Source organism: Equus quagga, chromosome 13, assembly GCF_021613505.1.
Source record: "Equus quagga isolate Etosha38 chromosome 13, UCLA_HA_Equagga_1.0, whole genome shotgun sequence".
NCBI classification, from domain to species: Eukaryota; Metazoa; Chordata; class Mammalia; order Perissodactyla; family Equidae; genus Equus; species Equus quagga.
In genome coordinates this window covers 53471249-53498982 of record NC_060279.1, presented here as the reverse complement: position 1 = coordinate 53498982, position 27734 = coordinate 53471249, and the positions used below count along the sequence as shown (strand labels likewise).

The 27734-nt window shown below is 42.2% G+C and overlaps 1 protein-coding gene across 1 annotated transcript in view; it reads right to left on the bottom strand.

Annotated features, from left to right (window-relative positions):
* Positions 1-3818: 3818 nt before the first annotated feature.
* RSPRY1 (ring finger and SPRY domain containing 1) overlaps positions 3819-27734 on the bottom strand; it is a 43227-nt gene continuing 19311 nt past the window's right edge. Inside the window, exons 5-15 of the mRNA XM_046683611.1 lie at positions 27113-27239; positions 26257-26315; positions 24045-24111; positions 23511-23642; positions 22494-22609; positions 21412-21555; positions 16583-16694; positions 13886-13988; positions 13392-13544; positions 8968-9072; positions 3819-5358 (exon numbers count right to left, since the gene is read on the bottom strand). Of these exons, the coding sequence (XP_046539567.1) occupies positions 5262-5358; positions 8968-9072; positions 13392-13544; positions 13886-13988; positions 16583-16694; positions 21412-21555; positions 22494-22609; positions 23511-23642; positions 24045-24111; positions 26257-26315; positions 27113-27239 (1215 nt within the window). The 3' untranslated portion in view covers positions 3819-5261. The remainder of the gene's footprint in view (positions 5359-8967; positions 9073-13391; positions 13545-13885; positions 13989-16582; positions 16695-21411; positions 21556-22493; positions 22610-23510; positions 23643-24044; positions 24112-26256; positions 26316-27112; positions 27240-27734) is intronic.

The window sequence follows — 27734 nt, the reverse complement described above, 5'->3', positions numbered from 1 at the left end:
AAAAATGAAAAAATAAAATCTTTAAACAAAAAAACACTGTAAATCGCAAATCTCTTGAGAGCCAATCCCTTAGCTTTTGAACCAGGTAATGCAGACCTCTAATTTGCAAGACAGTTATTCTCTTCCTGGATGTCTTGTAATTTGCATAATAAAGATAATATTCATATCATAAGTATTCGGCAGTAACTGGTGTCTTGGTTAATTAAGCAAAATAAAACTTGACAGGACCACTTTGAGCAACGCGATCAGGTAACTTGCTCCAGGAAAAGGCTCCTCGAACACTGCCAAATTTTGCAAAAGGATTCCCTAGATCTGATTTCTCTTAAATGGACCACTAGGCATTATGTCTCTTCAGTTAAATTGTACCTTTGGCCAAAGGTGTGGTACGTGTCTAGAGGGACCTAAGGTATGTCTTAGGTTTGCTCTGAGGGTCAGCAGGCCAGCCCTAATGAATTGACAGACATCTTTGAACGGACATAAAATAGGTAGCAGTGGAACGTGGAGCTAAAGACGGTTACCACGAGATGGTTGTATCCAGCGTGAGATCAATTCTCAGAGGTACTACCTCTGCTCAGCACCAAGTAGAAGACAGACATCTAAAAAGGTTTGCTGAATAACTGGACCAAGTTCTGTTTAAGTCAAGCACTGGTCACACAGCTCACAGCAAACTCAGCAAATTTGCCCATGACCTACTTTCTCTATAAACCACACTTATTTCTGCTGGACTAAATGAACTTGCCCACCCTTTCTACCGCTAAGTCATATATGGGATCAGAGTGGAGGAGGAAACTCGATTTCCTGTGTTCTGGTTATCTATTGCCGTTATAGGCCACCCGAAAATTTACTGGCTAAAAACAATTATTTTGCTCACTAATCTGTAATTTGGGGAGGCCTTGGTAGGGACAGTGAGTCTCTGTTCCACTTGTCGTCAGTTGGGGCAGCTGGAACCGGGCTAGAGCAGCCTCTTCCAAGAAGCTCACTCACGTGGCTGGCAAATTAGCTGCGGCGGGTCAGCTGTGGATGTTGGCCAGAGGTGGGAGGGTGGGCTGTCTCACTTCCTCTACAGATAGGGTTTCCCAGGGAGTCTTGGGTTTTCTCACACCATGGCAGCCGGGGCCAAGAGCAAATATTTCAAGAGAGAGGAAGGGGAAGCTGCCTGGAACTGGAAATTGGCACAGTGTCACTTCCACTGAATTCTACTTGTCAAGCAGACACAGAGCCCACCCAGACTTAAGGGGAGGGGACCAAACTCCATTTATAGATGGGAGGAATGTCAAAGAATTGGTGGCCATCTTTAATATACTTCACCGTCTCTGGCACTAAGAACAAATAGGGAGGAAGATCAACAGGGAGCGTTTATTCAGGCACGGGCCAGATACTGTGCTCAACATTCATAAACACACTGTGTCCTTTCGAAATACTTGAAACTCTGAGGAAAAAACCCTATGAGGTATTCTCTCCATTTTACAGATTAGGAAACCAGGGCGTAGAAGTTAAGTACTTGCATTCTGGTGACAAGTGGTGTGGTGGGCCTCCAGGCTCGGGTATATATATAACCCTCATGCTATATAAGGCCCCAATCCCTGAGCTGTCAAACAATATTGCTAGAAATGAGAATGTGATTTCTTTTGCTGAAAACAGAATGGTGGCCTTTTTGTAGAAAAATTGAAAATTTACTTGAATATGTTACACGTTTTCCATTAACAATCATTTCTTACATCCTTTCATTGTGCATTAACACTAAGAATTGTTTTAAGTCAATAAATAGCAAAAAATGGACAATCTTGGAAATTGCTGATCTTATTTTGTTTTCATGGATACTTATTCAAGATGGTTGAAATTCATGCAAAAGTCATTTTCTGCTAGTGAAATTGTTTTGGTTTCTGTGATTGAATCATTTCCTGGCTGCAAATGGCACCATGACTTTACCCTGTTCTATCAATACCATTCAAAAAAGGCGACAATTCATTAAAAAATTTGTCTTTTGGCTGAAACCCTGGGGGCATTTCTCCAATGACTGCAGCATTGGAGAAATGCTGTAACTTAATTATGTTTTTCTCTCTGGTACAATATATCAGCAGTCAAAACCTAGCTTTCAATTTCTCTTAAAATGCTTACATGCAGCACAGAACATAGATCTGTTTACTTGCTTCCACACACCTTGCTAGTCCCTAGTTTTTCTCTTCTATGTGGAATACATGTTTTTCCCTTGAAGTAGCTCTAAGATTACAACTTTACTCCTACCCTGAATGATTTAATCAATTTAATATTGAAGTCCTCTTGTTTTATGGTGTAGAAGTTAAGAACTGGAAAAAGAGACCATCTTATGAACAAAGTTCAAGGGTAGATTTCGAGAGAGCTAATAGGCTCCTGCATTCCTTTCACTACTAATTACGTGTTTTCCACCTCCTTTTCTCTATCTCCACTGAGTTTACAGATCACCTTCACCTCTCTGCACAACTACTTCAAAGTCTCCCTATTGGTCTTATTTCCATTTTTTGCTTGTCCTCTATCTTGCGGCCGCTTCCACTGCACCCCCTCCCCGCCAATTCCATTCTCCACATAGAAGCCAGAGCCATCTTCTAAAACTGTTTATCAAGACGCCTCCATGCTTAAACTCCTTTGCTTTCTATTGCACTTAGCCTAAAATGCAGAGTTCTTAGCATGGCCTTCATGAGCAGTCCGCTGACCTCTCCAACACTGGAGCATCCTATTCTACCACTCGGTTCCTACCTTACCAGCTGCAGGGGCTTCCGTCAGATTCTGAAGCCCACCCAAGCTCCTTTCCTCCTTAGTTAGGGCCTTTGCCCATAATGCTGTGTTCACCTAGCTACTCAGCCCTAGAAGCTTGTACTGTCTCTCTGCCTTGCTATATCCCTAACTCCTACTTCCTCCTTTAAGTTTTTACTAATTTCACTTCCACAGTGAGGTTTCCCCCACTTCTCCCCATCTAAATTAGGTCCCCCTCATTCTCTCATAGCACCCTATTCCTTTCTTTCAGGGCACCGACGATTTATTATAATGAATAAAAATATATTGTCTTTGCCCCACTGCCAGATGTAAACACCATGAACAGATGTTTTGTATAACACATAGGCACAATGCCCGGAACACATGATAAACAAATGACAAGCAATAGGATACTGGAGTATATGAGGAAGCCATTTGGTGTAAAACTATTCGGCCTGAACTCACTTTTTCCAAAAGGGCTGAAGTGGTGGCCCTTGAGCATGCATTATACATCTGCTTTAAGTATTTACTGTGTGCCAGAGACAAGAACAATGCCCTTAAAGATAAGGATGTAACTCCCCACGTGGGCATTTCCTTAAGGAGAAGCATCTCTCCCTCGGCTAGGGATTGACTGCAGACCTGCTGCGCTCACCTTGTGACCACCCACCATGAGATGACAGACCCGTGTGTTCACCCAACTGCTGTGCCAGCAAAGCAATCTGGTCTCTATTGCAAAAGGGATATTCCAATCCTACGCGATACTTGCTCCTTGACAGTATATAACCACTCTGTACACCCCTACTTCTTCGGAGTGCTCCCTTCTTCTGTGAAAAAGACTCTCCCAGGCTAGATGGTCCTCAGATCTGGCTCATAATAAACTCAAGGCAATTTTGATTTATAGATTGGTTATGGATTATCTGTATCAATACACGTTAGGTGCTCCATGAAGATCTGCTAGATGAATAAGTGATTAACCTTGCTTCTTCATTCTAATACTTGATTCTCTCCTACCCTGGAAAGCAGCTCTTACATCTGAGTATGTCTTAAAACCTCAGCAGCAGGCACCAATGAAAGTTGTGAAATCTTAGTCAAAAAAGGCAACAAATGTTTTATTTCTTCAATGCAAATTACTATATTCACCACAAGCTAAAGGAGAACATATATATATATATATTTATATTTATATATATATTTGAATTTACGGAAGACTAAAGACATGGAAAAAATCCAGCACCCCAACAAGTACGGCCAGGAAGGAAATCAGCTCTGAAATAGGATGATTTAACGAACTACAAACAAGAAAGGGTGGGAAAGGAAGAAGAAATGTGCATTGAGTTTAAGACACTGTAAAACTCAGAAGACATATTTACTATTCAAGTATAAACTCAGTAAGGACTTGGCATCAATTGAAAGGCAGCTGCTGAGGTACAACATTATAAAATAAGTTCTATGAATTTACAATTCTACCTTCCAATTTTCTGGGAGAAAAAACCAAACTCTTGAAGGTCTTCACCAGAGACCCTGAGAGGGATTAACACGTTTGATGAAGACATAGTCAACAATCCATGATTGAATTTACTATTCAAAAACATGTATTTATTTGAAACAATAGGAATTCGTGCTCTCAGACTGTCCTCTAAGAGTTTTTGAGACTACTAGTTCAAGAGTTTCAAAGTATATTACTTCCAAAAACAATACTGATTAAAAAAAATTTTTTTAACAAAAAACAAAAAGCCTGATTTGATGATACCTTAAAAATACCTTAAATACCAAATTTTCTCCAGTCTAACATTGCAATTAATTTAAGAATTCCTCCTGCATTGTTAAAACATTTTTCCTCACAAAATGTGGGTACTGAAATTGGATAGAAACACCATGAATGTGAAAATACCACCAATTTTTTGTAGTTAAAAAAAACTAGAATGTTCTTTGGAATCAGTGAAATATCAAAAATTTGGGTTTTTTTCTACAGTCTGTGCACTTTCTTTCAGGCCCTCCATGTTGCTTGTAGTATCAACCTGTGTGATTCTAGTTTAATAGATTCAAGTCTTGCAGTGCAATATCCATGCTTAACACACCGGTGTCTCTCTGACCAATGGGAAGTTACGCTGAACCCAGAAACGCCGTCATTTACTTCTCCATAATGACTTCTGCCCAAAATAAAAACTTTAGAATATGAGACAAAACATCCTGTGTGAAACAATCAAATGAACCCAACGTGGAGAACTCCAGTGTGGCTCCGGTACTCAGGAGGGCTCTGTCTCCCACTGTTGTTCATGGAAGGACCACAGGCCTAGCTGTTAGCATTTAGCTTTCCTTGGCCTTAAAAGGAATTTCTCAGGGCTGGCAAGTTGGGTTAGATTCTAAGAGAATTTTGTCTTTGACAAACTACCATTTTTAGCATAAAATCTGGCCATGGCTATAAGTTTCAATGTGCGTACAACTGATTTGAGATTATTTTTTCTTTGTTTTTCTTTTCAACATTGGCTGGAATCAAGTAGAAAGAAGTCCATGATGCCTCTTCACGTGTGTCATGAAATATGAGAAATCTGTCTGACTCTAGACACTATTTCTTTACGACACAATGGGCAGGTCTCCAGTTGCAAGGCACAATCCATGCACAGGTCACTGAGGAGAAAGACAGAAATGCCAGTTAGGTTAACGTTCCAGAGGTCAAACTGATGAGCTGCGGACTCAATCAAAAATGTTAACACACCTGTTAATGGATAGGGTAGTAATTACACATGGCTAAAAAATGAAGTAAATATATAAACAAACAATAAGTCTCCCTCTTATGCCTGATCCTCAATCTTCCTCTCTTGAGGAATAAGGTAAAAGTTCACGTGTGTTCTTCCAGCAAGTCTTTATGTACACAGCATATACATGCAGATGTGCCTATGCAGGTAGAGATACAATGCTATTTTTTCCCAGATAGCTAGCCATTTATCCCAATATCATTTGCAAATAGTCCATCTTTCACAACAGATTTGACACAGTGGCTCTATCATATGTTAAATTTTCATTTGTAATTAGTTCTATTTCTGGGCTTCTATTCTGCTCCATTGTTCTATCATTCTTTTCATATACCGTGACCAAACTATTCACATTTATTATAGTATATTTTAAGATGCAGTAGGTTGAGTTGGTCTTCTCCATAACTCTTCTTTTCAGAATTTTCTTGCCCTGGTACATACTAACTTTTTTTTTTTTTTTTTTAAGATTGGAACCTGAGCTAACAACTTGCTAATCTTTTTTTTTCTCCCCAAATCCCCCCTAGTAGATAGTTGTATACTTTTAGTTGTGGGTCCTTCTAGTTGTGGCATGTGGGACGCCGCCTCAACATGGCCTGATGAGCAGTGCTATGTCCGCGCCCAGGATCCCAAGGGGGGACACCCTGGGCCGCTGAAGCGGAGCGCTTGAACTTAACCACTCGGCCACGGGGCAGCCCCACATATTAACTTTTTTTTTTTTTTTAAAGATTTTATTTTTTCCTTTTTCTCCCCAAAGCCCCCCCGTACATAGTTGTATATTCTTCATTGTGGGTCCTTCTAGTTGTGGCATGTGGGACGCTGCCTCAGCGTGGTTTGATGAGCAGTGCCATGTCCGTGCCCAGGATTCGAACCAACGAAACACTGGGCCGCCTGCAGCGGAGCGCGCAAACTTAACCACTCGGCCACGGGGCCAGCCCCAGCCCACATATTAACTTTTAAATTAGCATTTTTATTTTCAGAAAAAAAAATTCATGTTGCCCTTTTTATATGGACCAAATTAAACTTAGAGTTTAGGGAAAACTGTCCACTTTACAGTACTAAGTTTCCCTTCCAAGAGCACATCCATTGATTCAAGTCTTCTGTTAGAATCCTTGGGAGTATTTTTTTTTTTTTTTTGAGGAAGACTAGCCCTAAGCTAACATCGGCCAATCCTCTTTTCGCTGAGGACGACTGGCCCTGAGGTAACATGCATGCCCATCTTCCTCTACTTTATATGTGGGACGCCTACCACAGCTTGCCATTCGAACCAACAAACCCCAGGCCGCCAAAGTGGAACGTGTGCATTTAACCCCTGCGCCACTGGGCCGGCCCCTCCCTGGGAGTTTAAAAGTTCTCTTCATACAGGCACCACATATTTCTTGGTATATATTCTTAGACAGCCTTTTTTTTTGGACTGTTATAAAAGGGATCTTCAATTACATGTTCTAATTGGTTGCTATTCATACACAGAAGAGCTACTGTTTTTTAATAACCAATTAGTTTATTCAGTTGTCACAACAGTCTAAAGGGTTTTCAGCCAATTCTCCTGGATACGATCTATCATTTCCAAATGATGATTTTGCTTCCCTTTCCAATTTTAATCCCTCTTTTCTTTCTCTTGTCTAACTGCCTTAGCTTATATGATGAAAGTCATAATTTTCTTCCCTCCATCCATTTCTGTTTTGCAGTATTCTATCCATTAGGAATGCATATTACATTTTACCAAATGTCTTTTCAACATTTTTGGAGAAAGTGTTAATTCCCTGTACCTCCTTGCACTGGTCTATTTGAGTAAATGGTATGAATAGATTTCCGATATTGTACCATCCTTGCACTCCTGAGATAAGCCCCACTTGGTTGGGTTGCTGGGTCCAGTTGGCTAATAATTTATTTAGGATTTTTAGATTTATGATCATAAGTTTTTTTTTCAGATGTTTTATCAGCTTTTAGTATGATTTTCATGAAGGCTTTGGAAAAAGAATATTGTGGTTTTCCTATTTTCTCTGTTGTCTGGAGTAGTCTTAATTAGAATCTATCTATCCCCTGAAGGTTTGAAAGAATCCACCTGTGAAACCCACTGGGCTCACTGCTTTGGGCAAGGGAGACAAACATAGCTTTAACAATCATCTTCCCTTCTTCTACGGTAATGGGAATGTTTAGATTTTCAATCTCTTCTAGGGGTCGGCTTAGGTCATTCAGTTTATCCAGACATCCTTTCTTTACACCTACCCTTTTAAAATTGTTGTTGCTGCTGAAAGTTGAGCTAAATTTTCTCATAATTCTTTTAATTCCTCTTCTGACCCTGTTTTTGATATATCTACTATGGAGACTGTGACCACGCTTAAAATACCTCGTTCTAAGTTTTAAGATTTCAGCCCTCATTCATGAGCTCTCCTTGTGTGCAAAACCACTTAGAAGGGCCAGAGGGGTCAAAGCTGAATAAGACCAGATCCTGCTGTTCGGGATTTTAGCATTCTCTCTGAAATGAAGATCAAAGCGGGCATCAAGATATCTAACTTTTTTAAAACTCTGCATCTCCCTCTGAGGCCCTAATGATTAAAACCTCCAAAGGTGCTCAAACTGAGAATTCTGGGCTGCAGAGTTGCTACGAAGGAGTGACCACAGCTGGAGGCACTGTGCCTTTCTTTCAGAAGAGAGACTAGTATAGCTAATGGTGATATGAGATACATTGCAGGCACTGCCCTTAACAGCCAATTAGATAACAACCCGTTTCAAAAGATGGCAAGGCAGAGTCAGGGGCTCAGGCTGAGTCAATACTTGGGGGTGACAAACTGGGGTCCATCACTCCAGGCTCTAGACCCCCAGACCTGGTGGCTAAAGCTATGTCACAAATAAGAGCAAGGCAGGGTATGGGATGTGATGAATTATAGGGAGCTGGCCTGGAACATCAGCATGGGTATTGCTCACATACAGTCAGCACACATGCCCAGGGCCAGCACACTGCTGAACTTTTCCCCTTTCTAACCTTGGTTGGGACGGCCTTCCTAGGGACTGTCTTACTTGCTACTTGTGCTGATGTTAAGACACTCTGTTCTACAGGATCCAGGCTGCCCTCTTGAGTTCATCTCATACAAGTGAAATTTGGTTAGATGGCAGGGAGGTGCTGACTTCTCAATGGTTAGGAGTGTAAATGAGGAGACTCTAAAACTAAAAGGGATTGCCCAAGAGCTCACAAATAGCATGAAAGCGTTTACATTTTGTGAAATGAAAAGTGTACTGAAAACATAGTAGTGAGTAAACAAAATAAAACAAAAACACAGGCCTTGCACATCAAGCAGCTTCTGTTTCAGGTACTTTCTGGAAGACAGCCACACTCTACTTGGCAAACTCTAATCCCTCATTCAGCCCACTTTAGATATAATAAACCTTGATGAAGAGCTATGCAACTGGTAACACTCTAAAAGCAATCCCAGAACAGAAGGAATATAATGCACAGAACAGGAAATGATCACACAAACCCTCGTACCTGTGTCCACATGGCTTCAACTGTGTGTCTGCGACCTCATCGCAACACAGGGAGCAGCAGTTTTCCCGGATGCTGACTTGCTTCAACAGAGCGAGACGCCTGTGCCTGAGCAGAAAACAGTTTGTCAACCGACCAATGGAGCCTGTCAGCAGTGACACACAGGAAATGCCCTATCGACGCTCCGAACGTGCGACGTACACTACAGATTCCTTAAGCTTTGGCTGGGCTTTCACATACCAAGTCTCACTTCAATCTCGCAAGGATCTGAAATCCTTTGATTCCATTTGAAAGGAAGGAGGCATAGTCATTCCCATTTTACAGACAAAGAAATAGTTCAAGGAAATGATTTGCATAAGGTCACAGACAAAGGAAATGATTTGCATAAGGTCACATATAGGAAACAGATTCAGGAATCAAATTCAAATCTTTTGGTTCTTAATCTGGTGCTCTTTCTATTTTACAGCAAATTTTAAACTTTTAAGCCACACATTTCAGAGATTTTGATGAAAAGCATAGGGCTTTTCCCAAGAAAAATGCACACACACAAATTTTTATACAATTTCCAGGTGTTTATGATAGCATATCGTAGACTCCGTGGCAGTCCAGTCAGGTTAGAACTGTCGCATTCTACTTTCACTCAGCAAGAAATGAAAAGGCAGACAGGCGGAAGTGCTCTGCTTAAGGTACAACAGCTCTGATGGATGGGCAAGAGAAACAGGAAACAGTCATCCAATTACTTAAGGCCTCACTCCGTGCCAGGCAGTGTCTCAAGCCCTGGAGATGGGGCAGTGAAGAGAAGATGAAAAAGTATCCCTGGCTTCAGAGAGCTTACACTGCAGTGGGGCAGACAGACAAGAAAACAGATCAAAAAGGCAAATACAGAGAACGGGAAATGCTGATGAGCCGTATGAGGAAAAATAAAGCAGGGAGAAGCATAAGGAGGGCAGGAGTTACAATTCTAAATATAGTGGCCAGGGGAAGTCTTGCTAAGGTGACATTTGAGTAAAGACGTGAAGAGAGTGACAGAGTGGGCCTTGTAGGTATCTGGAGAGAGACTATTTGTGATACCAAGATTTATAATGAATATTTATTTAGTCTTAGGCACAGAGGTCCAAACACCCCTGAAAGTTCCTAAGAGATGAGAGCTACAAAGGTCTTTTGTTATGTTAATGAGGCGACTTTTGGACTGTCCCTAGGTAACCTAAGGATGGGGCTGGTTGCCAAGGGAACCAACCCTGTGATTAGAGGGCTGGAACTTTCAGTATTCCCTTCCTCAACTTCCCTGGAGGGATAGGGGCTGGAGATTGAGTTCAACTCCCAATGGCCAATGATTTAATCAATCAAGCCTATGTAATAAAACCTCCATAAAAACCCAAAAGAATGGGGTTCAGATAGCTTCTGGGAGGGTGACCACGTGGAGAGGAGGGGAGAGTGGTGTGCTCTGAGAGGGCATGAAGCTCTGTGGCCTTTCCTCACACCTTGCCCTATGCATCTCTTCTATCTGGCTGTCCTGAATTATATCCTTTTATTAGACCAGTAAACTAGTAGGTAAACTGTTTTCCTGAGTTCTGTGAGCCACTCTAGATTAATGGAACCTGAGGAGGGAGCCGTTAGAACCTTCCATCCATAGCTGGTGGGTCAGAAGCACAGGTGACAACCTGGACTTTTGATTGATGTCTGAAGTGTAGGGGTCAGTCTTGTAGGACTGAGCCCTTAAGTGGGATCTAATGCTATCTCCAGGTAGATAGTGTCAGAATTAAGTTAATTGCCTAGTGGTGTTGGAAAACACACACTGGACCATTCTAGGAGCAGGCACAGCAAGTGCAAAGGCCCTGAGGTTATAATGGTATGTTTTAGGAGCAGTAAGAAGGCTAAAGGACCATGAGCAAATGGGAGAGGGTAGGAGATAAGGTCAGAAAAGTAATGGAGGAGAGGAGGAGACAAATCTTTTAGGGCCTGGTAGGTCACTATTAGGATTTAAGTTTTTACCTTAAATGAAATGGGAAGCCACTAGAGTGTTTTGAGCAATGAAGTGTGTGAGCTGATTAAAGTTGTAACGAAATTATTCTGGAGGCTGGGTTGAATAGACTGAACGGGGGTCAAAGTAGGAATAGGGAGGCTAGTTAGAAGGCGGGCACAAATAATCCAGGTGAAAATGATGGAGGCTTGGAGCATGGGGGTAGCAGTGAGGGTGCTATGAAGTAGCTGGATTTAGGATATATTCTGAAGGCACAGCCCACAGGATTTGCTGAGGGATAGGATGTGGGAATGGCAGAGTGTCAAGGATGTCCTAGGATTAAGGCCACGGAAACTGGAATTACCGTCATCATGGAGCTACTAACAGAGATGAGGGAAGATGCTCAGAGAAGCATGTGGCTGTGAGTGAATGACTACTGTAGCTGAGAGGTGGGTATATGGTGCTTCACTGTTCTATTCTTTTTTCTTTTTTGTGTATTTTAAGTTTTCTATAATAAAAAGGCTAAGAAGAAAAAAACGAACGAATGAAAGGAGAAGAGTTAGAGACAGAGAGTACACACAAAATAGAACAATTTATGAAATCCCAGGTAGTAACAAGGCCATGGTCTCCCCTGAAGCCAGCAAGGAATACTACTCCAATGAGTAAGAGAGTGTCCCCGAATATAAGCTTTTGGAACATGGGCTGAAAATACTAATGGCATAGAAAATGGTCTTAGGCATGTTCGCACAATGTGACAATTTGTAATTACGTGCAACTGGAATGTCAAGGGGGCAAGGCACCAACCAACAGGGGGCTGGTATTAAGGAGGCCACTCAATTCGGCACCGACAGCCCCTATCATGGTGTCACTGTCAGGACAACAGAGTCCAGAGCAGCAGAGGATTGCCCTAGCCTGCAGCTCCGCTGCTCTAACTCAGGGCAGGCTGCCCTTTGGGCGCTGAATGGATGTGGTGCAAAGAGAGTACCTAAAAGCTGCCCGTAAAAGGAGACTTTCGGACCACTGATGCCTACTGCCACCTGCCTTTTGGAAAGTTTACTTCTGCAGGGGCGGTTAAATGCTGAAGCAGTTTTAACCAAGGCCAGCCTCCAAGGAACTCTCAGATGGATCAGGTGTCCCTTTCGGGGAGTATGTGAGAAGGCAGGCTTCTTTGTGGGCTGCTTCCAAGAAGACAGGCTAAATAAAAAAGGAATGAGGTATGACAGACGAGACAGGTGTTGCTTCAGACTCTCACCAAGAGGAATTTAAGGTTCCGAATCTCTGTCGGGCACAAGACCAGCTGAAGGGACATTCTAGGGAGGAACCACACCGGGATATAAGCGGCTCTTCGTTCTTGGGATCTAACGGAGGTTCAGCTGCTGCAGGCAATGCTGCTGTTACTCTGTGACATTTTCTAGTTCATCTGGAGACTGCTGAGCCACTCTCAAGCCTTGAGACACTGAGTCCAAGGTGAAGCACAGCCCAGAAGGCCTGTTTCCAGACCTACTTTCTGAGCCAAAACAGGACTGGGATTACAGTATTAGGGTATAGATACCGTCAGGGGCACAATGACCTAGCACTGGCTACGCCATGGCCCTTGTGGTCTCCCTGACCGCTGAAAGAGACTCTCACTGACATAACACACGTACCGTCACTAACAGGAAGACCCTTCCTCACACAGGCCCAGGAAGCTGCTCTGCTAAAACGGATAAACTTTGGCTTACATAGTGAAACAAGCTCCACCTTGAAGGAATTACCAGGAAGCAGCTGCAGTCTCTCCTAGCTTAAGGAACAGACCGTGTTCATCTCATCAGGAAGAAAAGCAGGCATTCATCCAATGAGACAATTAATGCCAATCATGGTTTTTGGCAAATAAGGGCTGTAAAATTTTATCCAAGGTGGCATTTCCTAATGGCTGTAGAACAGTGTTGGCATCTATAACATGTAGCTAAAACCCAACAAGAAGTCTGTTTCATTAAACCCAAGCCTGTTAAAAGATGCACTTGATCTCCTAATATTTATGAGTTTTACACTGACATCCAAGGGAAGTTAGTGTGCAGGGTTTTTTTACGTGTATGTGTTACACTATCTGATTTTTATACCAATGTTATTTAGCTCATAAAAATAATTTGGAAGTCCTCTTTCTCTCTGGGTTCTGTAACATTTTAAACAGTAATGAAGTTGCCTGTTACCTGAAGATTTGGTGGAGAGCCCCTGGGAAACCAGCGGGAGCTGGTGCTTTTTGGGGACATAGCTCTTAATTTTTTTCAATTAATTTTATAATAATAATTGGTTTGTTTAACTCTCTTCTGGGATCTGGTTTAGTAATTTCTATTTCCTAGGAATTCATCCATTTTACTAACGTTTTCAAAATTATTTGTAAAAAGTTGAAAAAAGATTGTTAAAAATTGTTTTAATTTCTCACAAGATGCATGTGAAAGTCTGGAGATTGCTTAAGCAGATTCCTTACCTTGGTAAAATGATTTTCTCTTCAGCTGTTAGGAAGGCATAGTCATTAAAAGTGCTAAATTTCGTAGATGGTGGATATTTGAATGGTTTTGCTCCAAAATTGAACTCACATTGTTGATATGACATGAAACTAGCTGCAGCAAAAAATCCAGATCTACAAAGAAAAATGAGCACAAAGGTCAAGAGAATTAATAAAAACAAAGTAAAGCTCATAAACAAAGTGGTCTTCAGAAAGTCGGAATGAGTCGTACCCTAGCAGAAAGGAAGGGTGACAGATTCTGCTCACTAACATAGACGGACCGTGAACCAGAGAATATCCTGCCCTTGTCTTCCTACATCAAACTTTGGGATGGTTTTAGGGATGATCAAATGGGTCCCCAATTACTCAACATGCTTTCTCATCACGACTGACTACATAAATAGACAAAGTGTTTTTCTGGAGAAAAGTACATTCCATGGATCAACTCAAATTTTTGACTGAGAAGAGCTACTTACACAGTAGATGAAAAGACTTGATTCTCAGGAGGCAGCTGGTTGCCGTTTAAAAAGAAGATCATTTGCTTTTCATCCAAGTCTAACAGAAATCCTACTGTGTCTCCTGGAGGGTAAAGTGAAACACTGTCAGGCCGGGGCGTATGCTACCAGGGTTCTGCCAAGCGCCTCAGGCTCTAAGTCACTGTCTCAAGTCTGGACCTGCGGCCAGGCATTCGACATGTTCACCTTTCTTGCTGCTTCTGCAACTGATCCGATTGACCTCTTCGTACCAATATTTCAATGTACCATTAAGAAAATGCTGCCAATGAATCTATGACAAGCCACCATTGTAAGATGCATCTCAATTTCAAAGATGCTCAAATGTGGAAAAAAATGTGTATTTTGGGATCAGTAAAATATGGTAAGATCAAAATCATGTGTTTCTTTGCCTCTCTGGTGAGAGTTAAAACTCTCTAACAACTGCCCAAAAACAAGTTTTTTTTTTTAAAAAAAACAAAAAGCATTCATCTTTACTCATAAAATTTTTGCTTTTTAAACTACTGAAGGTAAACAAATGAAATTACAGTGATGACAAGAAAAACGGACATTCAGTGCTGGTGGAAGAAAATCTGGCAATATATAACCAAACTGTTGAAACTCTGTATCCCTCTTGCCAGAGGTTTACTTCTAAGGATTTATCCTGAGAAAATCAAGAATGATTTATAATACTTCTTTATAATAACAACTTCATTTTTCTTTCACGACCTCCTTTTTAATTTTTTTGAGGAAGCTTAGGTCTGAGCTAACATTCATGCCCATCTTCCTCTATTTTATATGTGGGACACCTGCCACAGCATGGCTTGATAAGCAGTGCGTAAGTCTGTGCCCGAGATCCCAGCTGGTGAACCCCCAGCTACTGAAGCGGAGCGCACAAACTTAACCACTACGCCATCGGGCTGGCCCCTATAAGAATAAATTTGAAAGGCAAAAATGTAACTGTCCAACCTTGAGGACTGATTAATAGAGTACAATTATATAATGAAATACTGAAAAAGCCATTTAAAATAATGCTATTTAATAACCTGGAAAGATGTCCAAGGCATATTAAGTGTAACAACAACAAAAATATATACATCAAATTTTAAGTGTTTTAAAAAAAAAATCTTTGGATGGAGGAATTACAAGGGATTTAAAAACAAAACAAAACAGTCTTTGCTGACAGTGCCTCTTCCTTAAAGCGGTGCCATGTCCGCACCCGGGATCCGAACCGGTGAACCCCGGGCTGCTGAGAAGCAGAACGTGCAAACTCAACCACTGTGCCACCGGACCAGCCCCTAAAGAAGCTGTATGTTCCTTTAAGAAGCTGCATGCCATTAAAATGAGGGCTTATGTTGGCTTTTCAGGTTTTTTCCTTTCCCACACTAGATATTTAGTTAATTAAGAGGAGCTGTCCTCTCATGGTAGTGGTCACATTCCTGCTCTCTTAACATGCCTGAAAATTCAGTTTACATTTATAATGCTGCTCGGGCAGAAAACAGAGAGAGGGACACTTGGAGCTGTATCCTCTATCTAGCTCTGATGTGGGGAATAAAATCTGTCCAGAGGTTCCATTCCTTGCCATATGACTTTACGTCTTCAGGATGAGGTGTGGGCACCAGGAGGCCCTCTGAGCATACCACCCTCCAGTGGAATGGTACCGTGGCAGGGAAGTCCTATTTTCGCTGTATTTAGTTGGAGGTAAAAAGACTCAAAAACTTTAAATCCTTTGGTCTTAAGTGTTAACAAACCAACTGTGTGGTTCTACCTTTGCCACTTGTCTCTTTCATTAATAAATGTTTTTATGGGTCTAGGGCCTTGGACACTGTAAACTAGATGCAACAAAAATTGAATGGGGAAAAAAGATCATGCTGTTGATAAGATACATTTCTGCTAAAAATCCTGGAGCCATGATTGAAAGTCCTGGCAGTCTCGGGCTCTGAAGCATCCCAAGCCTGATGTCAGGAGACTGGAGGCTGTGTAGACATGTTTCAGGCTGAAAGTGCTCAAATTATCCTTAAAAGCTGCTCTAGAGGGGCCCAGAATGTGGCCACTGAATAGTACCTATTCCAGAGCCATCCGGTCTCTGAAAATAATCTCATTTCACTGGCATTACGATTTTAGTGTCTTCAATATCTCCATGGCTGCTTTAATTTAAAACATATACCCAGAGAGGAAACTAGAATTCATATTAATCTTATCATTTTCCCACTAAATTAAGAATTTTACAGTCTGAAATGTTTTTACTAAAAGAAGGGCTCCATCAGAGGTGAGCTTATCCGGAGGATACTGTTCACATCCAAGGCAGGGGATACAAAGGCTAATATCCCTTTTCACATTTAATCGTCTTCCATTAAAACATTTCAAAGCCGAGGGGCCTGCCCCGTGGCTGAGTGGTTAAGTTCAAGCGCTCTGCTCCGGCGGCCCAGGGTTTCCCGGGTTCGGATCCTGGGCGCCAACATGGCACTGCTCATCAAGCCATGCTGAGGCAGCATTCCACATGCCAAAACTAGAAGGACCCACATCCAAAAATACACAACGATGGGGGTGGGGGGCCTTTGGGAGAAAAAGGAAAAATAATATCTTAAAAAAAAAAAATTTCAAAGCCTAACATAACAGATGCCTCATCACTGCCAGAAGTCTTAACCTAGCAGATAAATTCATGATGGAGACGAATGATACCTTCTTTCCAGCATGGGTGTAGGTGAGGCTTACTTCTGGCGTTGTACCAAATCAGCTGCCGGCAGCCATCGTATGCACAGGAATATTCGTCGTCCCCAATGCCGTAGCCTTCCTGGAGGGAGACAGGGCCCAGAAGATTAGCAAGGCTCTGCCTGCTGTGTTCTGGGAAAAGAGTGGTCTTTTATAACCATTAACCTTGTGGCTGGAATTCTAAACTTTTTGGATGAAGGGAGAGCCTATGGTTCTTGGAAGATACCAAAATTCTGAGCTAGAGGCCTGGTTCCATGTGAATAGACAATGATTTCACCAACAAATGCGTCCGAAATTTCACATTTGTAGTGCACTTAATTCTCACTAACCACCTTCGGGTTGTGGCATGATGCTCCATTTTAAGAGGAAATAAAGGCTCAGAGAAGCCAACCAGCTTGCCCAAGGACACATTACTAGAAGAGTTAACTTTGGACCTTGCAATCTTCTGATTGCAAGACTAGCATGCTTTCCACTTCACTGTGGCTGGACGAACACCCTTCTTGCATGTGGTAGATTTCAAACACCCACATGCTCAGAGATTTCAAAACCAGAGACAAGAGAAAGGTCAGAGGGGACAATCAGTTAATAGCTGTTCTGAAATTGGCTCAATTTGAGCATCATACAGGTCCTTGGCAGCTTCTTTTATTACTTACTACCTTTTAATTATTTCACAATTATTTTACTAATATTAAAAGGTGGACGGGACCTTAAGCAATTATTTTGAGTGCTTATAAAAAAAATAGAAGAAATAGAGGAAACATGCAGGTCAGACACTGCTGGCTCTCTTTAAGGGTCAATGGTGAAAGACTGTGGTGGAAAAAGGAATTGAAAATGTGAGCCAAATCCAAGTAAGATCTCAGGTCCTGGTGACAGTCTGTTTATTCTACAGGATAAACAACGCAGTGAGGAGACAGATTGGAAAACGGCTCTAACACTCTCCTTGACTACTAGGACGGCAATATACTGAATTCAGATGAGTGTTCCCCAAAGTGAGGCTTCTGAATTAGCTGTTCTGAACGCACCATTCAGACTCTTAAAGAGTTAAATGAACTTGCATTTAACTGTCCTCAGGCGGAGAAGACATTCACTAGACTACTAGAGAGAACACCTTGCTATCCCTTTTAAGCCTGAACGTGTAAGCAAAAAACTTATTTTTTATTTCATGGGTGTTGAGACATAGACAAAAGGCAAGCAATTCTTTTCTATCTTCAGTTTCTAATGTCGTAGAAGTCCTCGACAGAACACTTGAAAGAAATTCCTAGAAGATTCCCAGCCACCAAGAGGTGCTGAAGAACAGACTTTACCATGCAGTCTTCTGTGCCTGGATGGATTTCACAACAGAATGGCACTGTGGGACAGAGGGGGAGCGCCAATAATTTCAACCACAGATCAACTTCTACAGGCTAAGACTTAGATGCCTCTGCCAGGAAGAGATGCACTTAAAAAATCCCTTGAGCTTACATCTCAGAGAGCAATCGAGATGTACTACATCCTCTTTCAACCTGAAAACATCCCCAGCAGGACCAACTATGGTTTCCATCAGCTGAGACAGATAAACGAGAGAACAGGGAAGCTGGCTTGGTACTTGCGGGATAATTTGATCTGCCTGTTTCTTGTCATGGATATTTTAATAATGGATTACTAAAAACAACAAAAAGAAAGCTCATCCATAGCTTGTCATTCAGGGTATTTTGAATCTTTCCCCATGTGGCGGACACCATCCTTTTTCCTGCTGTCCAGCATCCAAACCCCTTCCCATTATGGAGAACGTAGTGAAAATACAGTGTCCTGCCTCCTGCTCTGGAGGTGGAGGGGTAAGATGTGACCTAAGCTTGGCCAACTGGACCTTCCCATCAGATACCCAGTGAGGTGTGAGTAAGCCCACAAGGAGGGATGGTTAGGACTGATTTGTAACATCAGTGTTGGCATCTTGGCCCCCAAAACACTGGCTGTTGTACTTCCTGTCTCTTGGTCCTCTGGTGTTGACTTGGAGCCCAGGTTCCCAAACCCCTCAACAGTCTGGGAGCCCTGGACAGGCTTCCAAGTCATTCCTTTTCTGTTTAAGATGGCAGAGTCATTTTCTCCAAGGCAAGAGCCTTCAACAGGGGAAGGAGCTTGGGCTATCTTGACCAGGGTTTGAATTCTTCTCCAGTACTTGGAGGTGAGGTGACTTTGGGCAAGTTTCTAAATTAAATTCTCTGAACTTCATTCTCCATCTTTAAATGGGAGAATACTTTCCCAAATTCTCAGAAAGATTAGAGGTGAGTACGTGAAAGACCCGGCACATGGTAGATGCTCCACAGTCTAAAGTTATTTTAGGTAAGTCAAAATGTACCCTTGGAGACTTGCTCCTCCCATACCCCCAGAAAAATACACAACACAGCAAGATAAACTATTCTGCAGGTGACCTGAACAAGAACTATCCTTATGCTTCTCATTTTAATGATCTCTGAGCCCAACACTTTGAGCATCCTTTCAAAACTGAAGCCCAAGCAGTAAGAGTTAAAATAAGAGGCACTATGGGCAGACTTCAAACCTTTAGAAACTGTGTGTATCCTAGGAATGACTTATTCCATCAAACCACACCCTGTCTGTACAGGTAAAAAGATTCAGAATCACCAGAACGATGTCCACCTGAAGCAAAGTTGTAAGTATGGCAACATGGTTAAAATCTTACATTTGGGAAAAGACATATCAGGCTTCATCAATTTCTAATAGGGAATCAACCAGTACTTGGATAAGGGAAACATGCTTTGCTTTTGTTTTTATTTTTTCAAGAAAGAACAGTCTATGCAGCAATTTGGAGGATAGGAAAACAGTATTTGAAGCCTCTTAAGTTGAGGAGCCAAAGATTCTGCACATAATGGCAGAAATTAGTTTCATCCACCAAATAAAATGATCCAGCTTTGCTAGTATTAAAAAAAAATAATTTGCAACATTTAGTCTCAGATATACTACACCTAGACCTGTAGTGTGTTTGCTGCCAAATTAGGAGAGACAAATTTTATACTGAAGGTTGTTCCCTAGAGGAGTCGTATTTCTTCTAGTTCTGGAACAATTCTTTACTTCCAAATGAGGAGGCTAGCTAATTCTCTGAGATTCTCCCCATTTTCAAATGTACAGAAAACAACTACTGTAATAGGAAAGGGATTGAACTCTAGCGCTAGTTTATGTCCTACTCCCAGTCTCAGTTTTCTCATCTGTGAAATGGACATTGTGACAACAAAAACTGTTGTGGGAATCAGATGGTAGGCTCTAAAACAAAGGTGCTCTGGAAATTAAGACTTTTTTTTTAAGTCCTAAAAAATCACCTTTAGGACAGCATTTGGGGCAGGCTGTCATGTAACTGATACTATCTGCTTTAAATTGGTGCCCAAGTTGGGAACCAAGAGAGTAACTGGCATTGTTTCCCAGATCCATTCACTTCTGACTACATGCCGCCACAAAAAAGCCCCAAGCTTCCAGGTTTCAACCACGGCCAGTTGGCCAGGAGGCCCTGTGTCAGGGAAGGCTCTCAACAAAACCACCGGCAGACTGGGTTCTAGTTTCCCACCATGGACAAGAATCCGGACCTGACCTCTCCACTGGCCCTCTTCCTCCAATCTGTCTCTCTCCAGCAAGGAGTTTAATAAAATGCCATGAATCATTCCAGGATGCTATAAAGCCTTGCTGGAAAGGCCCTGTAGGAACGATGCTCATGGCAGGCAAGTTTAGTTTGATTTTGTTGGATCACTTCTCCAACCCATCCCAGGACCTTACATACGACGGGAGACTCTGATTTAGATGAACAAAATAATCCAAGGGGTTCTTCCCAGCCCAAAGGGTAAAAATCACATATACAAAATATCCCTGATCAAAACTGGACTAGTTCCAAACAGCTTGTAATCTGACTAACAGAAGAAAGCCGATTGAGCTGGGCATTCGAAGGGTATAAAGTGGCAAGAAATCGACATCTGCAGGGAAGGGAGGAACCCCAACCTCTCACACTCAAGTAGTGGTAGCCCAATTCCACTTCCTCTAGTGGGCTTAATCCTCCCTTTTATATTACAGCTTTCTGTAATAAAACAAATAGTAAATATTCAAAACTATTGTGCCTACTAATTACAAGGCAAAAGTCAAGTAAGAGAAGTCAAGCCAATATTTAGGACTTTATGAAAGGAAGACAATTACTACAAAGTTCTCTTTTTTTTTTTAAATTAAAAAAATTTGAGTGTGTGTGAGGAAGATTAACCCTGAGCTAAGATCTGCTGCCAATCTTCCTCTTTTCACTGAGGAAGACTGGCCCTGAGCTAACATCCGTGCCCATCTTCCTCTAATTTATATGTGGGACGCCTGCCACAGCATGGCTTGATGAGTGCTGTGTAGGCCCGCACCTGGGTCCAAACTGGCGAACCCAGGGCCTCCGAAGCGGAGCGTGCGAACTGAACCACCATGCCACTGCACTGGCCCCCCTACAAAGTTCTTAAAGCTTAAATGCAAGGTAAAAATTATCACTGGTCCCAATATAAAAACTAATCAAAGATGGGGCTGGAGCAGAGCCACAAAGACGAAGGACACATCCAACCTCTGGGTGGAAAATTAACATGAACTTAAAACAAGCGAAAAAGAAGCTGACGGGCAATTTCACTTGCGTTTTCCTATTTCCAAATCAGTTTAGCAAACCACTGTTAGGGATTTGGCTCTATATGGTTCAGCCCAAGAACGATTATCATGCAAACCTGTCTGAAAAATTAGTATCCTTCACCCACTCGCCAAAACACTGCTGCCGCCCCGTTTGCACCATTCTCCATGGTACTCACATGATTGAGAAACTTGCTCGCTCGAGTGGCCCAGCCAATCTGCATGACGCCAGAAGTGACCACTGTTACTTCATAGTACCAGACGCCAGCATCCACACAAAAGGTACAACGCACACTTTCAAAAGACGAGGCATCACAGCGAGCCTGGCAAAACCAAAGAGTGTGACAGTCCACCATCAGTGCCTGAAGACCACCAAGGATAACCGACTGCTCAGAAGGTTGAATGTATTTTTCCTTATTAAAGCTTCTGGTGGACTATTGTTTCCTTCTCTGTGCATCTTCAGTGACAAAAAGCACAAAACCGAATGAAGCACATTCTATTTTATAGTTTTATTTCCAGGGAGTTCTGACAGGATTAGAAGACCTCAAAGACGGCTGCAGTCAGGATTAGTGAAGGCTGGTGGCTTCATTTTTAAGTGCTTACAAAGCTTTGCTCTCATAGTAGACTCTTTCACCAATGCACAAACATTACCTTAACCAGTGCTTGTTACGATACAGAAGGATATTGAATGTATAAGGTGGGATACCTAAGAGTAATCTAAAGCAGAAAACTACATAAGGCATTTGGCAATACATAAGATCTAAGAGCTGTCTGCAGTCATTCTTCAAACGGCTCTTTAATCTTAGCACGTCTAGTGCCTTATGGTACCTTCCTGTACATAAACAGCTCTTTCATCAAGCTTCACCACAAAATCAGCACCGTTTCCAACATACAGGGAGAGGTGGAAGCAGTAGACCAAATAGGGTTGGCTATGTAGGGATTAAAAAAAAGGGCCTCTTTTAGAAACTCTACTCTTTGTAGCTTTAGCTGAATAAAATGGCAGAGATTACAAACAGGCACATTTAAACCAAACAGTTAGTAAATGTTATAGGGCCTACCATCCGTACAGCACCATGTGGGATATGAAAGAGTAAACGATACCCCGAACACCCCCTCTCCCACCATCGTCCACCTGTGACCACTCTTCGAGTATAATATAAACTTCTATTTATTCTTTAAGAAATTGCTTTTGTTCAGAACCAGGGCATGAAAATGAGAGCAGGACTTTTTCCCCTGAATGGTCCATCTGTGGAAACTTTACCTCCAAGCCATGAGGCGAGATCTTCAGGTACTCGCTGACATCGTTGCTATTCAGCATAGTCCTAATGCTATTCAAGTCCACTTTCTCATAGGTCAGCTGCCTACCTTCTTTTAAAACTGCAAGAAAAAAAGTGGTCATTTCTCTAAGGCAGGCTATTGTGGAAAAACACTAGTGTCATTGCTAGCTGCCACCCTAGCTGAGGAGCGGAGGTGCTCATAAATGGCCGGACTGGCGGGGAGACCTCGGCTTTGCTGCTACGCTACCGTACGAAGATGAATCCAGCAAACGCTAGGAAAGGCAGCACTGCTGGGTTTAGGCTTCTGTTTCCTATAGTCATTATTTTGCCTGCAACAAAATCCAAATTGCACTCTTCCAGAATTCTTTAACAGGCGCTACACAGGCTGTGCAGTAAGGAATTCCCCTCAATGTTGGGGGAGAAGCAGGGGGTTACATGTCACCTGCTTTAGCACAGTGCCAAGTATGGCAGGGGACGGGGGTGAGGACACAGTAGTAGCATAGTTTTCGTTCTAGCAGCCCTTAGAGGAGCAAAAGAGAAAAGTCAGGAGAAGCCTTCCTTCATGGTGTAGGTAAGACATGACTTGAGTTTTGAAGAGCAACGTTGGGAAAGGCAGAAGAGTAAAGAGCGGGAATTCCAAGTGAGGGGAACAGGCCCAGAGGTGGGAATGATGGGGACCTGCTTGTAGGACAGTGAGGAGATAGTCCGTGTTGGGAAGAGCTCATTAGACAGTGCCATCTGATTAACAGCCTTGATGCAGCAGGAAATAGGGTACCAGGTAAAAGTTTTTAACAGAAGAGTGCTGGAATTAGAAGCATCCATAAATTCTTGTCTGAAGGGTTCCTAGAATACTTTTCTGCTAGAATATAGCTGACCTACCGAGAGGACCTTATAAGGAAAGACTCACACTCACTATTACAAAAGGAAACCTAGTGGTCCCATAGGAGAAACGGGCTTGGAAATGGAAACAGGCATTTCGACAAGGGGCAGCTTGTACTTACAGAGATTGTCTAAGCTCCATTGGGCACAGAAACCAACTTGACGTTTCAGATAATCAGGATCATCAGCCCAGGACTCCAACGTGACGAGTCGATCACTAATACTGGATTCAGAGATAGTCAACTTATTTTCACCTGTTTGGGAAGACAAAATCCTTGAATTAACCATGAAAGAACAGGACGATCTTCTGGGCTGATTAGCGGTAGGAAGGGACGAGGGGGCAATTAAAGAGCCTGGAAACTAGAATAATGACATAGCCCAAGAGCTCTGACTTTTTTTCCAGAAACTAGCAATCTCATCACTAAAGTTTTAGCTATAAAAAATGGTAATCATGGTCACCAAGTTTTGATTCTTAGGTGAGAAAACTCTTGCCTTTGTCCCTGTTACATCTCAATGGCCTTGTGGTGTCTACCCAAAACCAGAATGTATATGCGTGTGATGAGGTTCAAAGTATAAGCTCATCCAGTAACTAAGAAAAATAAGATTTCTAACAACCGATACAGAAGATCATTAGTGCAAGAAGTCACTATACCTACTTGTCTGTGCAAACTTTTCCAGTGCGATAAGTGCAAAAAGCATGACTGTGGGGTGGGACTGTAACTTCTGAAAGACAACAAAAGATAAAAACACAAAAAACGAAGACATCATTCCCCTGCAGTGGTGGCGAGTTATCAATTTCCTCTTCTTGCCCAGTATGTGCTAGATTTTTCTTAGAACAGTCAGAAAAGTTTCACTCATTCAAGTCCTTGGTTCTCCATTTACTAATGTTGTTAGTAATGAAGAACCAAGATAGTCTCTCAAAATCTTACATTGTTTTCTTGAAATCACTCAGTTCATTTATAGATATGGAAATTTCAAAATAAAATTTATTAAATTTAACAAATTAAATGCAGTCATTTTACTTAGCAACATTTATATTAGGGCTCTGTTGAATAAAATAATGTTGATTCTCACATTCACTTAAGCAAGTTCAACAGAAACCTAGAATTGAAGCTAAAAGTGACTTTTTGTTCAGAATGCTAAAACGGACCATTCATCACTACAAAGTCCCAAAATTATAAATAACGAAACTAACAACTAATGGCTTAGCTTTCAATCTGCTCTCTGAAAGCAGTCCCACAAATGCTGATGGCAGGTGGGAGAGAGCGACAAGTGAGCTCATTCAGTTACATTTAAGTTCACGTCACGGGTGTTCACATTTAGAGAAAGGCCTATCTGCTGAACACCACATCTTCTCGCAGCCATCCTTTCCCACATCTACGTTAGGAGCCTGCAGAGGAGCTCCAGAACGTCCGATGACTCCCAATCACTGCCCTGGTCTTCAACTAGGGTCTGCAAAGCTCGTATAACCACCATCCTCCCCAGCTGCAAGGCCCGTTCAGCACCCCGCTTCTTGCCATACGCATTCCTAATCCCTCTATCTGGCTTTTCAGGCCCTGAGCCCCCGACTGGGTACTCCGTCTACATATTCCTGTCTCTGAGCACTGTCTTCTCATCAGACAATTCTCTGTGATATGCCAGGAACACAGCCATTGCTATCTCGGGGCTTCTGCTGGTGATGTGCCCTTAGCCAAGAAACCCATTTTGTCCTCCTGTGCACAATCAAATCCTAACCTTATGGTGTGACCCAGCTGAGGTCCCTCCATCAGTCTCTCTCTCCTAACTCTCCCAGCTCTCACCACCCCTACCTCTTGCTTCCCAATCACCTTCTCAAAACTCTTACAGCACTTAGTCTGAAGGAAGCGATTTTGCCCTTGGTCACATCCTATCATAAAATGGAAGCTAACTGTCTTGTCTGAGTAGTTTTGTTCCCTCAAATAACCAGGAAACTTCTTGAGGGCAAAGGACTGTTAAACTACTTCCGGATCCCCACAGTGCTTACTTAGCATAGTGTTAAGTGTTTTAAGTACATAACATGTGGGTACTAAAAAAGTAAGGTCTCTCTTGGGGCTGGCCCCGTGGCCGAGTGGTTAAGTTCGTGCGCTCTGCTGCAGGCGGCCCAGTGTTTCGTTGGTTCGAATCCTGGGCACGGACATGGCACTGCTCATGAAACCACGCTGAGGCAGCGTCCCACATGCCACAACTAGAAGGACCCACAACGAAGAATATACAACTATGTACTGGGGGGCTTTGGGGAGAAAAAGGAAAAAATAAAATCTTTAAAAAAAATAAATAAATAAGGTCTCTGAGATTTTGAAAAAGGCCAGTGCTCACAGGCCTGCAAAAATAACCTTTAAAAATACCGACCAGTCCAGCAGTGTCAGAGATCTGACTGTACAGCCTCAGCAAACCACAAGCTCCACAGACAATACATCAAATACTCAACGATAACAGTTTTAAGAGCAGGAGCAGAGAGGGAGGGCAGGGCGGAGTAGAGATTTATAGTCACCGGGAATCTGACCTGACGGTTTCCTGGCTCGGAACACCCTGTAATTCTGTTTCCACTATGGAGGTCCCTACTACCATCTGGCAGACTCTAAGGACACACACAAAAGCCAATCACAGCAGCTATCTTATGACTAAATTTAAAACCAGTCCAACTCAGCTGTTTTTGCTTGTAATAAATTCCTATCCCACATTCTTTTTTTTTTTTTAAAACATAGGAAGGAATAGACAAACAGTCAGGAAACACCTGCAAATAAAATTTATAACCGATTCCATTCTCTGCGCCAGTGGCTGAGCTGGCAATTTTAGTAAAATGCACAGTTCTAGATGACTAAGAATAACTACCTTTGATGTCTCACTTACCAGACACTGTAGCAAATATTCCAGTATTCCTGGGCTAAATAAACCTATACTTGCAGGACCTAGATGAATACAACAAACACTGGATATAATTAAATGTGCCATATCATTTTTAATCAGTAACGAGTAACAACAGACTTGCTTTGGTGGAACTCTTTACAAAGGACTCCCATGCACATGATCTTATTCGAGCCTCTGGCTCTGAGGTAAGGAATGATACTATCTCCGCTTCAGGTGAGCAGCCCAACGCGCAGAATGAAGGGACTGACTGCAGGGCATGTGGGGAGCACGTGGCAGAGCCTGGACCAGCACCCATGTGTTCTGATTTCTAACCCATTGTTTCTTCCACCATGTAGGATGTAACTAGCTGAGCAATTCACCTGTACTTTGATGTTAACTTCCCTAAAATGGGTAATATTCATAAACAAGTTAAACATCTGATTCTATTCTTAGGAACAGCTTCCATTTAAAGTTCCTTCCCTCTTCCCTTACCTTGGATGTCTCCATTATCTAGCTAAACTTTATAAAATGTGCATCTGTATATTATATACGATATACATATAAACATATATGATCTTTATTTGTTATACTGAGTCTAGCCTTTTCCCTTACTCTTAACTTTAAAGCAAATAAGCAAAACTTTTTTCTTTTAAAATTCCCTCTGGAAATCCTTAAGGCTGTATTAGATTGCATTTACCTCTGTGGTCTCTGAGCAATTGTTGTCCAGTTAGTCCCCTGCCCCTGAATTTTATCTTTTTGGAGACACTTCCTTCTGGTGCAGCAGGTGCTCAAGGACCTGCAGCGCAAGCCTGCCCTTCACACTGACTCGAGCCCTTCCTTGGGAGCTTCCCGGAATTACCTGCTAGTTTCTCAGCCAGGCAGCCCAGGACTGCAGAGGTGTTCCTGTGTTTGGCGGGATGGCCTGAGTCCTGGCAAGCTACTTCTCCATTTAAATTGAGAATTTCAGTCAATTTCTGGAGTGCTTCCTAAAAACAAAAATGTACAAGAGGATTTGATAAATACACTACCTGGGTTTTTTCGCCAAGGTAATCCTTTGAGACAAAAACTATAACCAGGAGTTAAACTAACTCAGAATGACCATACCAAGATGATATCATGTCCTCAATGATATCATTATTGATGGGAAATAATATTTGATCAACCTGAAAGTTTTCTTACATGAATTGCTAGACTCCATTTCATTCAAAATGTACTAGTTGTATCAAATACTCTTGAAGCATTAAACAGACTAAACCCACCCAAATGCCAGTATGATCGACTACAATAGGGCCTAGTGATGTTGAAATAAAAAGTTACTTTAAGGGGGCTGGCCCCGCGGCCAAGTGGTTAAGTTCGCACGCTCCGCTTCGGCGGCCCAGGGTTTAACCAGTTCAGATCCTGGGTGCGGACATGGCACCGCTCGTCAGGCCATGCTGAGGTGGCGTCCCGCATGCTACAACTAGAAGGACCCACAATTAAAA